Genomic DNA, 16,380 nt, shown 5'->3' on the forward strand with positions numbered 1-16,380 from the left:
GACAATTCATGCCATCTAGATTGTGCCTTTAAAAAAAAACGACAAAGAGGTAGTTGATTTTTCTTTTCTTTTTTTGTTGATAAAACAGAAAAGAAAAGAAATAATTTTCGAATATGGACTAAATTCAGGACTTCGCAAGAAATACAAGTTGAGAGAGAAAAGCAAACCCTCGAATTTAAACCAGCTTCGATTTTTCTTTTGAACTTGTTTATGTCCCCTTTGGCAATTTGCCATTGCTAAAATATAGTAATACACTTTAATTTCGAATTAAAAAAAGAGGAAGAATATGTAAGAGAAAAGTGTTTCCGGAAGTATGAAGTTGCTATATAGTAGCTACTACTAGTTATTACAACTCTATCTGGTACCGTTCGGATTCGGGGAATTTAATTAATGCTTTTTTTCTCATTAGTCATTTAACTCCGCCGAAAAAAGGAGTTAACAAAGAAAATAGTCTCAGTTGTTGAGACTTGAGTTCCCTATACGGAAATCGGAGCCGAGTACACATTGTTACATAGATGAGATCATTCGAGACGAAACAACATGTCAATGCAAAGGGAAATTGGGGGGAAAAAACGGAGTAGAAAAAATCAAACGTTGAAAAATGATTAAAATAATAGCATTGTTTTCTAAGACGGAAGAAGACAATTGGAAGAACTTAAGCATATAATGGAGAACTTAGGCAGAAGAGGGTGAACAACCCATAGTTGGTTGAGTTTATTGCTTTCTTTGAATTGACATTATAGCCATGCTCAATTTTTTCTATTAAGGTATTCTGAATAGATATTTCAAAAACTTCTCGCTAATGGTGCAAAAGACTGTTTTGAAGGTTGATGTTTCTTGTGATAAATGCAAGAAGAAGATCCTCAAAGCAGTTTCAGGACTGCCAGGTACGTTTCTGCAACTTTTCTTTTTGATTTCTGTTTTACTGTTCTGACTTTCTTTTCGTTTTTGCAATCGAGATTGCGATTAAAAAATCTACAATAATTAAGTGGTAACGACTAGGATTTTGAGTAATTATGTAATTTCTAACTATGTTAATTTCATTTTTTTTTTTTAAATAACGAATCAAAGGTTCAAATACACAACAGTTAAAAGGTTTGACACTCATACTCACACTTTAAATTTTTTTCTTTCTAAAAACACATGGAGTACACATTATTTCATATAATAATAGCTTCTTTTCATATATTTTATTTGGTAGCTCATAAGAAATGGCCCCACCCACGCAATTAACCCAAAGAAAAAAGAAGAAGAAAGAAACATGGTAACAAAATAAAGTTACCAGATTAATTTAACTTTACCATATCTTCATCCTACGGGTACTTGGATGTAATATATGAATTTGAAACTTTACAACTTGAAATTGAAGGTGTGGAAAAAATTGAAATTGATGGAGCAAAGGGGACTTTGAGTGTAACGGGTGATGCTGACCCATACGAGGTCATTGTGAGATCGAGGAAAGCTGGGAAATTTGTGGAAGTGGTCAGTATTGGGCCTCCAGCAGCTCCTCCAAAACCAGATGGACAGAAAAAGGCCGAAGAGCAGAAACCCAAACCCCAGGCCCAGATGTATGCTCCTCCCCCTCCAGTTATGCCCCCAGTTTGTGCTGTCTGTCAGGGAATAGCACCAGTCGTTCATGTTACGCGCAGGGAAGAACCCACCCCACAATGCTCTATTTTGTAGTAGCTCTTAGTTTTGCACAATTTTGAAAGAAGAAAAGAGAAGTCCAATAATGTCGGCAAATGAGTTATAAGTTCGAATATATAGATGACCAGTCTAATATATTTGTAAACATCTTCATTTAATGTCTTATGCTTTGTTAAGAAACTGTGGTATGCCTTTTACTTAAACCTAGGAAACAAAATAACTTGGTTGAAAATGACTGCAATCGGAGATACTAAAAGTTGAGCAAGCAATAACTGAAATTGGTCAACAGTACTACAAGTCTTATTGTTTAAGTGAACAATACGCATGTTCATACTCTTTCCAATTTGTAGTTGTCTTCTTGCAAATATTCCAGTTTCCTACAAACGAAGAGAAGTTTTTTTTCCCATACCTATGAATTATCAACAGGCAAAAAACAGGGAAAAGGTGGATGCAGTTATCCTATCTACTACTAAGTCCCATATTGTTCCACAATAAACTTTGGTAGCTACACTACAAACTTCTTAAGCCATATTATTGTATTGGTCAAAATGTATCTTTAGAATATTTAAGCCAAGACAGTACTAGTGGAAGAGTTCACAAGTCGTCGTTTGTCGAAATGGCCCAAGAAGCGGCGAAGTCTGTGGTCGAAAAGTCAACGAAGGCCGAAGTCGAGGAGTTAACAAGGGTCGAGGTCGAGGTCGAGTACTTTTGACGAAGTTATAACGGCTAGTTTCAAGATAGGATATTAAAGAAAATATTCTAGTTGATGGATTTTTTAGGAGCATGTTCCTATAAACAGAAGAAAACACAATGATAGGGGATGTCTATCATTCATCATTGTTAGAAAGAACATCCACTTATTCCATCCTTTCTTGCGTGACTCATTCATTCTATTTACTTAAATATCATTTATTGTTATTCATTGATATTGAATGCTACATTGTTGCCTTTGATTTCTTGGGATATTTATTGCATGTTACCACTACTGTCCGACCATATCTACATAGTGTTTGTTGCTTTTTTAAGAGGAGAAGATATACAAGAAACAAAGAAACACCTATCGACCCTCGGCCACATTCCAACAAAGAAACAAAAATATACATAAGTACAGAAAATAAACCACAGAAGAGAAGAAGATGCAAGGAATAACTTTGATATTCATATACTTAAAACTTTTTACCATAGGCTCGTGAATATGCCGGCAAAAAATACACAAAAAATCAAAAGAGAAAATTATTTGTCACCACCATTACGGCCTTCAATATCCTCGCCAACTTGGCCCTCAACAGCGTTGCCACCCTGGCCATCAATACCCTCGCTATCGCCACCTTCATCCTCAGGATATGCGGAATCATACCAGGCATTCTCCTCGAGCTGGTCTACACCCTTGTCCCCCTCGTCCTCACCGGCACAAAAAATCAAAAGAGAAAATTATTTGTCACCACCATTACGGCCTTCAATATCCTCGCCAACTTGGCCCTCAACAGCGTTGCCACCCTGGCCATCAATACCCTCGCTATCGCCACCTTCATCCTCAGGATATGCGGAATCATACCAGGCATTCTCCTCGAGCTGGTCTACACCCTTGTCCCCCTCGTCCTCACCGGTCTCAGGCATAGAGGGATCATACCCACAGCCGACTCGAGCTTCACGAGCCTTAACACGAACATCTTCGAGGGCAGTCTCAGAAATGGATCCCGCCGCATGCAAATATCGAAAGACATCTAACTGGGCCTTGGCATGAATCCACTCCTCATATAACTCCCGAGGAACATTAGTAAAATCTGAAGTGCGCGAAGAGGACAGATGTGCCAGTAATTGGGCCTTCTCGGCCTCCAGAGCGACAACTCGAGCGTAGAGGCCATAAGTCTCTCTCTCCAACTCCCCAATCCTTTCATCGAGTCATTCTTCTTTGAGCCTGGCCGTCATTAAATCATTCTCTCTCGGAATGGGGAGTCCGAATCACCAGCTCAAGGGACTCCGCCTTTCTCAAAGCCTCCGACCGCGCAAACTCCGCATTCTTTAGCTCCCATTGTTTCTCAGTGACCTCGCCACTAAGAGCTTCCCCCCTAAATAGACATTCCTCGAGCTGGCCGCGCAACATGACTACCTGAGCTTGGAGATCACTGCACTGGACTTTGACCCACTTACTAAGCTCAAGCTCTTCCTTTTTGCTCCTCAATGTCCCCTCCAAGACATTGCACTTCCCCACCATCTGCACCAGCTCCTTGTCTCTGGCCTTCAAGTCCTCCCTCAGTTGGCGCACATCGCCGCCTTCACGAAGCCGACACCGAAGCTCCCGGTACTTATGAAGGACTCTGAAGTATTTGTCATTTAACTTCACGTAGATATCTTTATGCCTCTGCTCCTTTCGAGCACTCTCAATTTCTAAGACGGTCGTCTACAAAACGAACAAAGAAAGTTAGAGAGCAAAGGAAAACAACTAACAGCATATGTACTTACCCGAAGGGCGGGGCTAACAATGTTGTTTGACAGGGAGTTATCATCTATAGTCTTGAGGGTCGTACCCTCGATTTCAGAACAAAGGGGAACAAGGGAAGGGATAATCATCTCGGTGTCCACAAGAATATTATGATCCATCGGGATCGTAATAGTCCTTGAACCCTCCTCTAACCTTACTTCAACCTGAGTAAGCCGCTCGTCAATCATCCTTAGCTCGTCTACGTCCATGTAAGAATCAGATCCGATGTCCTTCTCAATAACAACCTTCCCTTTATCATCAGTTGAAGAAGGTATGTCCGCCACAACCCCAGAGGACGAGGCCTATTCGCATCTTGGAAGAACAGGGCCATCACTGCCTACCACGCCTTCAATCGCATCCCCCAAAGGTCGTATATCTGTATCCTCCAAACAAGTGGCCTCTAGGCTCTCCCCGATATGCACTATGGCCGTTTCCCGCAGGACAAAACCACAATCTCCTACATCGGTGGCCACCGCGGCCAAAGGAGGGACAAATTCGGACGCAGCAACAGGAGGGACAGGGACAAAGACCAGGTAAGTCGCAGTCGAAGCAGGGGTGGGAAACGAGGACATAGTAGCTTTCCTATTCTGGAACGAGGGTGCGGGAGCTCTCAACCTCCCCCAAAGATCCCCTGGCCGAAGCTAAGAAAACACAAGGAAAGGGAAAGGTCAGCAAAGGTAAACAAAAACAAAAGCTAAGACACTGATGGTAAAAGGAACTTACCAATCAAAGGGAGAGCACGCCCAAACTTCTTGAAGAAACTTGGACATTCACGAATCCCTACGATGAGAGGGAGGAGTCGATCGACCCAGTCAGAAATGTGAGCGACCAAAGGAGGAGGCGAGGTCTTGGTTGCATGAGAAGAAGACAAGAGGTCAAAACCCACGATCAAGCATATGAGAAAAATCAGATACCTACAAGCAGGGAAATTAGGTACTTACATGCATAATTCTAAGCCTCAGAAAAACCGTCGACATTGGCCACCATGTCTTCGATTTTGACAAAAAAGAAATTGAACTAGAATTGGCGGCTGGCTTTGTCGTCCATCTTCACCACGAAAGCACTTGCCTCCTCGGTGGCGAAGATTCAACATCGTTCCCCTATAAAATCTAGGGGCGAACAGATGTATTAAGTGCCGAGGTCTCAACTCGACCCCGGCTAGCTCGACAAATTTGGTAAGTATCGTTATAAGTTTATAAACATACGACGCGGGTTGAGCTGGGAAAATACCGTAATAATGACAGAATTCCTCCGCCATCGAAAGGAGAGGGAGAGAGTAGCCGACTTGGAAGAGGTAGGCGGAGAAGGCGCAATACCTAAGATGGTGTACCTGTACCGTATTCCACCCAGCGGGGATTAATTCAATGTGATTGGGAAGGTCGAACTTAACCTTAAGCTCTTCCAATTCCTTCACCATTATCACTGGCCGAAAGGCTCCAGGTTCATCATCAGGTGATTTGGTGAAATCGAATTTGGAATTAGGGTTGCGTGGAATTATCTCTTCCACCGACGGGAAGGTTCCATCCTCAACCATGGCAGGAATACTCTCCTCATGGGAGGGAAACACCACTGTCAAGGGGGCCGCACGACTTCCCTCACCATACTCAGAAGATATGTTAGACATAGTTTGATATAGGAAAGAGAGGTATCAAACGATGAAGATTTAAGAACAATACAAATCACTGGAACGAAGAAGAGAAGTACAAAGCAAGAAGAGAGCAAGAGAAAAATATGGGATTTTGAAAAACCTAACCCTCAAAATCGCGTCCAAATACCTCTATTTATAAAGGTCTCGGCATCAGAACCGAAAATGACTTATCATTACTGACACCGGAACCGAAGCGGCAGGTTTAATCAGAGGTCACACGTGAAACGAAGCAACGCATCGGGAATATGCGTCATTATGACGCATGACGTCATCCTAACTCGTAGACATCATAATTCCAGAAAATCGCCTGGGAAAATCGAAGTGTTTGAAATGTGTGGCCCACGTAGGGCCACGCTGCCAATTTGCCGCAACCACTATGACCTGCATAGCTCGCTCGATTGTTTCGACTACAAAGAACAAGAACCCGCCTGAAGTCGGCCGCAATAAGCGGGGGGACTAACTTTATGTGTCAAAATCTATCTTTAGAATATTTAAGCCAAGATAGTACTAGGGGAAGAGTTCCCAAGTCGTCGTTTGTCGATATAACCCAAGAAGCGGCGAAATCTGTGGTCGAAGAATCAACGAGGGCCGAAGTTGAGGAGTCGACAAGGGTCGAGGCCGAGGTCGAGTACTTTTGACGGAGTTATAACGGCTAGTTTCAAAATATGATATTAAAGAGAATATTCTAATGGATATTCTTTGCACTTGTACTATTAGGATTTTTTAGGAGCATGTTCCCTATAAATAGAAAAAGACACAATGATATGGGACATGTGATATTCATTTTGTAAAAAACACACTTGGACTTGAGAAAGAGAATCAGATCTCATTGCTAAGATATAAACATCACTTTTTCACTAAGATTCTTGTCTATACCTTTCCACTAGATCCGAGAATAACTCAAATATTCAAGGGATTGTCTATCATTTATTATTGGCAAAAAGAATATCTACTTATTTTATCCTTCCTTGGGTGATTAATTTATTCTATTTATTTAAATGTTATTTATTGTTATTCATTAATATCGAATGCTATATTTATTGGTGGATACTTCATTAACTAGCTCAGCAGTTTTCTTTTCGCTCTCGAACCCTCTCTACTCAGCCCATTCTGAAAAGTTGCGATGGCCATCCATTCGAAAACATTTGGTAAGGTCATCTTTATCTTGTTGAATCGGTGAGGAAGTTCCTCAGTCCCTCTCCTGGGGATTCTTTGATGGAAAAGATGTCGTTCACTCTTGTTTCAGCTTTCTTGGCCTTGGCATGTGCCGTCACAAACTTATCGGCCATTTCTTCGAATATTTCTATGGAACGGGCTGGTAGCTATAAATACCATGTTAATGCTCCTCCAGTGAGGGTTTCGCCAAATATTTTCAGCAAAATAGTGGATACTTGCTCCTTGATGAGGTCATTGCCTTTCACATCGGTGATGTAGTGAGTCATATGGTCTTTGGGGTCGGTTGTTCCATCGTATATTCTGAGATATGAGGGAATCTTGAAGATCTTTAGTATGGAATATGGAGTCGCTTCCTCGCTATATGGTTGTTCTATGAACCTACCAGCGTCCCTTTTTGGCAATAATTTTTTTTTGGGGGGGGGGGGCAGGTATTTTGTCTAGTCGTTCCTAGTGCTCTTTCGTTTGGTATTTCAGTGCCTTATTTTCATTTTCCTTTTCGTCCATTCTTTTCAGCACGGCGGCGAGGACGCCGTCACCTGTATTGTCAGTAACATTGTGAGTTTTACTTGAAGTCGGAGGGTCTGGTTGATCGCCCTGTTCGTCCTGCACCACGTGGGCTCTTGTGGTTTCTGTAGTCGTGCATGGAGCTTGTTTGTTGAGCACGCTTACTAGGGTATCAGTTAGCCATACTTCGAAGAGCTTTTTCATAGCAGGCGGTGTCCCTTCTCCCATGGACGTGGAGTCTCCTTTCCCACTTGGTTTTGTTATGCTGTAGAAAGGGGCAAGCGACCTTTCTCGTCTGGGGGAGGCAGTGGGCATCACTTCTTTGCCCTGTGTTTCATAGTCATCGTTGATGGCGTTCATGAGGTTAAGGGGAACGTTATCGGTTGCCCTAGTCCTGTTTCCTTGGTAATCTACCATGGAAAATTTGTTTGTACGCACAAAGAGGGTAGATAAACCTTGTGGTTTGTTAGATTAACAAGTCACGTGAGTCGTAGATCTAGTGAAAACTAAACAATTGACTGAGAAAATCTCCACATATGACGCCAAACTGTTTGACTCAAAATTTATATCTAGGTTTAAACAATTAGATTTTCTAATAAAATAGAGTTAATCTTAACCAATATTAATATCCAAAAGATCGTTTAACCGATTTGGTGGCAGAATGTTACAAATTCCGTAGAAGCAGCCGTGAACACGTAACAATAAACAACATTCAATAGCCCAAGTACAAAGTGAACAATATTAAATAGCAATAAATGGTATATAATGACATTTATGTAAATAAATACAAGTGAGATAACCGAAAAAGAATAAAAATCGTGTGATGCTCCATCTGACAATGATAAATGATTGATTAACATTTTAATATTCGGATTCTCCTTGGATCATAGGAGAAAAGTTAGACAAAGAATTCAAGAAAATGTGTCTTTTGTATGTATGTAATAAAACAAGAATCTTGAAAGGATGTCAATGTATATTCTTTTACAACGAGTGTCCAATCCCCCTCTATAACTACCTCTATTTCTCTTTATAATGGGACATGTACCACAAAATCCTAATAGTACAGATTCTAGGAATATTCACTGGAATATTCTCTTTAAAGCCATATACCCAAAACTAGTCGTTACTGCTCCGTTAAGGAGAGTACTCGACTTCGATCTCTGCTTACTCCTCGACCTAGCCTTCGTCCTTTGTCAAGTCACTTCGACCATGTATTCGTCTTTTGTCGAAATCATACTGATAACTCGTGGCAGCCTTCAGAGGCTCTCTTAGTATCGATGTAGCTCAAATATAACTAGTATAATTTTTGGCCTATACAATGACTAACTTGCCCTTTCTAATGATACTCTTATTTTAATCACACGTAAAATTTAAGACTACTAATTGTAAAATAACAAATGTGCTCACTACTTTTTTCTATGGAATAGGTGTTAATTTAGATTTAATTGTACACGTTTAAAAGCGCCCCCTTAAATAATTGAGATAAGTTGTTGAACGAACTAGATGAAACATTGCAAGGAGTGATTTTGGTATGAATAGATGGGTTGATATAATTGGAATAGGCGATAATTGAAAAAAAATCCCTACATAATTGGACATCTCCAATTGATTTCCTTTCGCAAGCTTAACAGGATGGCATTTTAAAAAAGAAATTGTTAACAGGATGGCAGATTCTTCTCATGTGACAAATGATAAGATCGTGCACTTATTTTTACTGTGGCTGTTGGAGGCGTGGAAATCAATGTTTGAAGCTGAAAATTGATTTGAATAGTATATTTCATGAAACAATAGTTTTCACACTAAATAATCCAAGTTTTCAGCTTTCCACGTGATTGGACTATGTCGCAAACACAAGTATTTGGTTAAAGTTAACGAAAAAGAGTGGTTGAAGTTGAAACTGGAATAAGGTATAAAAGAAATAATGGGCCAAATTATAAAATAAATATTATTTAGCAAATAATATATATATTCCAAATATTGATAAGTACTTGAAAAGATACTTCATTAAGTTTGTGAAAATGATACCAAGTAACAACTTTTAAGTATGCTGTTTAAAATATATTTACAATTTACAACATGTTTAAAAATTAGCCAATTCGTTCAAATTTAAGGATACAACGGCGTGAAGTTTAAAACCTCAAGGTTCAAGCTTCTGGACATCGTGTCTTGAAGTTCGAAAATTATGTCTAGAAATTTGAATTTTATGTCCTGAATTTTAAATTAATAGTTAAAAAATTCAGGACAAATATGTCCTGAATAATATTTCATATATTCCAGGTGGGTTGCTCTGATGGTAAGCACCCTCCACTTCCAACCAAGAGGTTGTGAGTTCGAGTCACCCCAAGAGCAAGGTGGGGAGTTCTTGGAGGGAAGGATGCCGAGTTTCATTTGGAAACAGCCTCTCTACCCCAGGGTAGGGGTAAGGTATGCGTACACACTATCCTCCCCAGACCCCCATTAGTAAAATTTTACTGGGTTGTTGTTGTTGTTGTTGTACCTGAAAAGATACTCCATTATAAGCCCATAATGAGCCCACTTTTAAGTAGACCGCAAAAACTGTACAGACAAATATTGGGCCTAATCAGCAAGTAGTCTAGGGCCTTCTAATAATAAGCCCATCTTACTGCGTAGCGTCGATGACTTGTTGAAGACGAATCATCAGATCTTGCCTCTTTCTTCAAATTCAATCTTCTTCTCCAGCCCTAGCTCTCTCTCTCTCTCTCTCTCTCTCTCTTCTCTCTCTCTCACTCAACGAATCACCATGACGAAGCAGCAAGCCAACTGGTCTCCCTATGACAACAATGGCGGGTAATGTTTCATAAATTACTATTGTTTCCTTTGTCCATGTGACCATGTCGGTGCTTATTTCCTATTCTTACCACTTTGCAGAACGTGCGTGGCAGTAGCAGGAGCAGATTACTGTGTAATTGCAGCAGATACTCGCATGTCCACTGGCTACAGCATTCTTACTCGCGATTACTCCAAGATCATTAAACTGTACGTTATTTTTATTTTTGTTTCAATTACTAACTTGTTTTTTTGTTCCGTTGAGCTGGTTAATATTACGGAGTAGGCTAACAACAGCTTATATACTGCATTATTATTATTATTATTATATATTTGATCGTTAGAGTCAATGCATTGCAATCTCAATAAATTAAGTTTGATTGGTAATTGAGAGCCTAGTTAGTTTGGTGTTTCCGGTAGAAAGTAAAAGTAGTCCTTCCACACTGCACAATTTTATCATAAGCTTTGGAATAGGTGAGAACATTAGTAGCAATTGGAGTGGCACGGGATATGGCAAGTGGCTTTACCTTTTCTGTTAATAATGTGGTCTTAAAGAAACTGTCCGCCTTCTCTTTCTTTCCTTCTTTATTTAAATACTTGGATAAAATGAAGTTACTTTGTCTTGGTTGAATATGAGTAAACTGTTAATACATAGTAAATATCTAGCAAAAAATTTATTTAAACTGCTAGCTAATTATTCAAATTGTTGCTGTTTCCATATCAAGCGAATGAACCAAACTATCATTTAAATTAAAAAAAAAACAGACTAACAAAGAGCCATCACAATTCAAGCCATAACTATTTACTTAACATTATAATAAAATGAAAAGAAGAGAACTAATCTCATTTAGGTGACGCCAGACAATCAGAGAAGGAGAGGAGGCTGGACCAAGGGGTGGGAGAGTGCTGGTTGGGAAAGGAGAAAAAGGGAGCGTACAAAAGATCAGTATGCAAATGTGGGTTGCGTTTCTCTGTTTTGATGAATCATGCATGGACTATTTGCATTCCTGTTTTACTTGTTTGCTTGATGAGGTTTGGTCACTACTTAAAATAAAATTTAGCAAGAGGCAATACCAAGTTCAAACTTGTGGCTTCTTTTGAACCCACTTGATCTCTGCAACACAGTTTGCCTTCTGTGTAAAATTTATTCGACCTTTAGTACCTAAAAACTATATTTGCTTACTACCATGCATATGTAAATCCTTTTGAGAAGCGGATTCAGAAATCCACTAGCCTATATGTGCCTCTGCCATGGGAGAGAGAGAGTGCAGCCATGGTTGCAGTTCCAGGATAAACAATAAAATTAGATATCAGGTCTCCGCCTATGAGTTGTAGCATGATAGAATGAATGAAACTGGTATGCCGTACATGTAATTTTCTTCACTTTATGTCATGATACTAATTGACTTTTCTCCTTCTATCTTTACACACAAACCTTTTCTAATACACCAGCCTTGTGTGTTCACTATCTGACTATGTAGAGCGGATAAATGTGTGCTGGCATCTTCAGGATTTCAAGCTGACGTGAGAGCTTTGCAAAAGGTTTTGGCAGCTAGGCATCTGGTAAAATACTGAATTTTTTTGCTAATCCTTTTTCTTCAGACAGTTAGGTAGGGAGCATGTAAGCTGTCGTCGTATTCACTTTCAGTGTGCTTCACCTGTTTGTGCTATCTGATCTTTTCATGTGGGAGCAGATGAGCTTGTTGAGAACAACAGTACTGATTGTTAGGTCTTGCTTTATTAGATGAAAAAAGGTTGCATTATGTGGTAGAAAGACAGCAATAGAGACCATAGTCTGATCCATAATATTTAAAATTTTCTTTAGCTGGAGGAAATGATTGTTGGCAGATTTTTTTTTTTTTGGGGGCGCGTTTAAAGAAAATACAAGATCAGAAAAGACCGAATCTAACAAAAGATCCAATTAGCACTAAAATAAGATAAAATCGTTTGAAATGGTTTGGTCGTGTTTTACATAGAATGGCCTAGGGGTGTCAATGGATATTCGAAAACCGACCGAACTGTATCGCACCGAATCGATTTTTAGGTTTCTTTTAAAGAAACCGTAATAAATCTATAACCGCAACGATAATTAGGATAGGTTTTTTATTCTATGAAAATAAACCGAAAAAATACCGAACCGTACCGAATAAATTTTACATGTGAAAAATATATTTATATAGTAAGTTTAAAAATAATAATGCATTAAATTTTTCTTTGGGCCTTGGAATTATGAAAATTGTTACAAGCCAACAAGTAATTAAACTCAAAATACTAATTCCTAAAACCTATTATGCTACTTCTACTTAAACTAAGTTATTTCAAGTTTCTTCATTAGCAAGACACAAAGTATTCTAGCGATTATGAGTAGCAATCTACAATATATTGAATATGTTTCCTTTCATATAATTTAGATTTACTTTTTTGAATATTTAATCTTCTATAGACTTTATTTTTGAGTCCCAGCTTGTTTAATATCTTTCCACTCGTGTGATTTATATTTTCTTTGCCTTTGCTTGGTTTCTTTTACGTTGTTGCAGAATAGTTGATGGATCTATACTCTCGCCATCTTTCATTTTTTTTAATTCACCACCCTTTAAACAGTAAAAATGTCTAGAGAGTTTTGCTAAATCCTATAAAAGAACATATGTTATTGCATTCTACTTCTGCCGGTGAATTTTACATGATTTTTAAAAAAATACCGAAAACTAACCGAACCGTACCGATACCGAAGAGAAACCGACATGATTGTGACGGTTTCGAAAAGTCTAATTTTGGTTACACATAATAGAATAACCGAAAAATTGGTATGGTACAAATTTTATAAAATTACCGGCCGAACCGAACCGTTGACACCCCTAGATTGGTCCATAGGTGTGAAGATGGTGATAGAAGGTATTAAAAAGGGACGAGATAGATCTACATCAGATGGAAGGAACTTATCTCGAAAGACCTAAAATCCCTCGAAATACATGGGGGAAAAAGTAAAATATAATAGACCATGCTGTTTGGGACTCTGAGGCATACTTATTGTTGTTGAAATGAAATTGCCCGAATGAAGCGAAATGGAAGGTGAGGATTCATATGCCACCCCGGCTAGTACAGTATTGAGACATTGTTGTGGGGTCTGGTTTTGCTTCTTTCTTTCTTCTTTTTAAGGGGAAAGGACTGACGAAGGTGTTGAATATGGTAGAAGAAGTTTTGGATTAGACTGAAAATTCATTTGCCCACAAGCATGAACTGTATAATGTTTTTCTTTTTAATATTTCTTTAGTTGTTACTTTTCATTTTTATTTAGTTGTATGACTTTATAAATAACTGTAGAAAATATAGAAAATTCAAATACCAAAAACAAAAATCTTTATTAAATGTGGAAATTTAGTGTTCCCTGCTTAAGTGTTAATTGTATTATGAAATGAATTGAATATCTTTCTCTAAAAATAATTGATTTGAGTTGATTACTTATTATAGCTTATGATATGTTTAAGCCAATGTGTTTGTCTCTGAATTTTTTTATTCCAGTTTTGATTCTCTCCGCATCAAATGTAAGATAAAAGCATTACAATTCCGTGGAACTAATAGTTACAGTTCCATGGATAATTGCCAAAATGTATGTATGGTTTGCAAATTGGAAAAAGTGGGAAAATTGACTTGCTTGGGGTTGCGTCTGGTGTTTGCTTAACGCAGGATATGATTCATAGCTAGTTTGTATATAATTACATGAGAAGTTTGGCTTACTTTTTAACAAAGAATTAGCCCATAAGTGAGTGAATGAAAAGTTAAATTTGATCCAATTTGTATTGTATTTGGGTTTTTAGGAATTATAAAAAGCGAGTATTTAAAGTAAAAGACTACAAAGAAAAATAAAAACTAGTCCAATGACTGTAGAGCAGACAAGTGCAGCTTAAACTCTTATTAGAATAATAGTTTACTAATGCAATGAAATTCTTATATCAGGATCCTTGAACACCATCTCCCCTTATATATTTACATAATCTTAGAAAAGCAATGTTATTCACCATGGTAAACCATTTTGCATTGAAGCATGGGATGAGAGGAGGAGTAATTTCGAAGCCGCTTAATTTTGTCTAATTTTGCAAAGTAAAGGTGCAATCACTAGTAATTTTGCCTCACCTTATAATCTGGTGGCATTACAATCCTCTATTATAATTTACAATCTTAATGAGATATCGGATATATACCCTTCGGGGTTGCCCAGTTGGTTTGGAGGGTGGTCATCTACACGGATGACCTGGGATCGAATCCCCCTCAATGCCTTTTGGGTTGAGCCTGCCGCACATGGCTTGCCTAGTGCGGATTACCTCCCCTGTGTGGTTTGCTGGCTATTACACAGGGGGAGGTTTACCCAGTGCGCACCAAGTGTAGCGGTTGCGGGTTTCCCTCTTAACAAAAAATAAAATAAAATGAGATATCGGATATGACGTTCTGATGTTTGTTATTTGAAAATAGATCTACCAGCACCAGCACAATAAGCAGATGAGCTGTCCAGCTATGGGCCAGCTGCTTTCAAACACGCTGTACTACAAACGTTTCTTCCCCTACTATTCTTTCAATGTTCTAGGTGGCCTTGACAATGAAGGTAATCGATTATCGGTGGAAATGTTGTCTTCAGGTTATTTATTTGTAGTCTTTGCTGGTAAGAAGCTTATATAATATCATCTATAAATCTTGTAGGAAAGGGATGTGTCTTCACATATGATGCTGTTGGATCATATGAGAGGGTTGGCTACAGCTCTCAAGGTTCTGGTTCAACTCTGATCATGCCTTTCCTGGACAACCAACTGAAGTCTCCCAGCCCTCTCCTGCTACCTGCCAAGGTTTGGTCCATCTTTAATCTGTTCAAATTTTCTCTTACATAGATGAAGCATTGGAGATTCTCCTAAAAAATGAGGAGAAAGATAAAAGCACGCTATCTTCTTAATGAAGATTCCATGACCTCCGCAGGATGCTGTTACTCCACTTTCTGAATCAGAAGCCATTGATTTAGTTAAGACATGTTTCGTTTCAGCAACAGAAAGGGATATATACACTGTAAGTCATTTATATGATGCCTTTTAGGCAATCTGTTGTAAAATTCAAATTCGTTTACTTTTTGGACTTTGGGTTCATTAAGCACGACCAAACTTCCAATTGCCTTTCCCTTTTTCTCCCCCTCTCCTCCAGCCCCCACTTTGGCTCTGCTTTACATATTTTACAAATAAATGTTTTAGGTGGTCTTTTCCTATATAATTAGTTGACGGGAGAAACTTTGTTTCACATGATTAGGAAAAAACAATTACCATCAGCCTATATTTCTGAATATTATTGCTCCGCTTAATTGCAGGGTGACAGGCTGGAGATAGTCGTATTAAATGCTGATGGCATTCGTAGGGAAGAAATGGATCTGAGGAAAGATTAATTTCTTGTTTCTCGTTCCTGAGTTTCTTCTTTCATTTAGCTTGTAAGGCGAGATTGCGTGTAGACAGTTAACTCCACCAAATATTTCTGTAGATCATTGCCCATCTGTTGTTAATGTTCGATCATCAATGAATGCAAGGAACTGAATTTCGTATTACAAAATATTTTGCTAAATTATAAAAAGATTGGCAGTTTAAACTAGTAGTTTTGTTTGAAAAAGGAGGTAAGAGGTTCAGAGGGGTTGGTGGGATTAGCTGTCAGCTTCTCCTACCTAGTGGTGTCCTTGGGAAACTATCGGTGGGGCTTCTTCCAAAGTGGATTTTTTAATTTATCTGGTAAGCTTTCATAAGAAAGGAAACTTTATTGGCTCAAATTGGTGTGTACAATGGATAGCTTTGGGATCAGAATGGTGCTTCTGTTTCTTTAAATTTTTACGAGAGGCTCAAATCTGTACCTTCTGACATTTGGCTAACGTCCCTTTCAAAATGATGATATATATGCAACTGTATTGATATAAGCGTCTGGACGCTGATAATAAACAGAAAATATCAGGTTATGGTTTAATCATGTTTATATTTGGCTCTTTTTGTTGTAAACTGGTTTCTTGCATGTACATTACAAGTTTTAAGGGATGATTGGTAAGCCCAATCTTTCTTCTGTCCACTAATTTGGCTGGAATAAAGCAGTTAATACTTTTTCTTTAAAATTATTAATGACCTTT

At 38.6% G+C, this 16,380-nt stretch overlaps 2 protein-coding genes across 2 annotated transcripts; both read left to right on the forward strand.

The window, feature by feature from the left end:
- The first annotated feature begins 657 nt into the window (after positions 1–657).
- Positions 658–1,805, forward strand: LOC107819123 (heavy metal-associated isoprenylated plant protein 2-like). Its single transcript, XM_016645206.2, has 2 exons — positions 658–887; positions 1,370–1,805. The coding sequence occupies exons 1-2, from the start codon at positions 803–805 to the stop codon at positions 1,681–1,683; spliced, it is 399 nt and encodes a 132-aa protein (XP_016500692.1). The 5' UTR covers positions 658–802; the 3' UTR covers positions 1,684–1,805.
- Positions 1,806–10,097: 8,292 nt separating this feature from the next.
- Positions 10,098–15,821, forward strand: LOC107764037 (proteasome subunit beta type-1). The gene is made up of 7 exons (XM_016582566.2): positions 10,098–10,265; positions 10,347–10,454; positions 11,726–11,807; positions 14,712–14,841; positions 14,937–15,079; positions 15,207–15,293; positions 15,586–15,821. The coding sequence occupies exons 1-7, from the start codon at positions 10,219–10,221 to the stop codon at positions 15,658–15,660; spliced, it is 672 nt and encodes a 223-aa protein (XP_016438052.1). The 5' UTR covers positions 10,098–10,218; the 3' UTR covers positions 15,661–15,821.
- Positions 15,822–16,380: the final 559 nt, after the last annotated feature.

Source organism: Nicotiana tabacum, chromosome 17, assembly GCF_000715075.1.
Source record: "Nicotiana tabacum cultivar K326 chromosome 17, ASM71507v2, whole genome shotgun sequence".
Lineage (NCBI taxonomy): Eukaryota > Viridiplantae > Streptophyta > Magnoliopsida > Solanales > Solanaceae > Nicotiana > Nicotiana tabacum.

Excerpts from the sequence above, each read along its gene's own strand:
- LOC107819123 (XM_016645206.2), top strand. The coding sequence starts at position 803 with ATGGTGCAAAAGACTGTTTTGAAGGTTGATGTTTCTTGTGATAAATGC. Across the intron at positions 888-1,369 it reads AGCAGTTTCAGGACTGCCAG|GTGTGGAAAAAATTGAAATT; the intron begins GTACGTTTCTGC and ends TTGAAATTGAAG.
- LOC107764037 (XM_016582566.2), top strand. The coding sequence starts at position 10,219 with ATGACGAAGCAGCAAGCCAACTGGTCTCCCTATGACAACAATGGCGG. Across the intron at positions 15,080-15,206 it reads CTCTCCTGCTACCTGCCAAG|GATGCTGTTACTCCACTTTC; the intron begins GTTTGGTCCATC and ends TGACCTCCGCAG. Across the intron at positions 15,294-15,585 it reads CAGAAAGGGATATATACACT|GGTGACAGGCTGGAGATAGT; the intron begins GTAAGTCATTTA and ends GCTTAATTGCAG.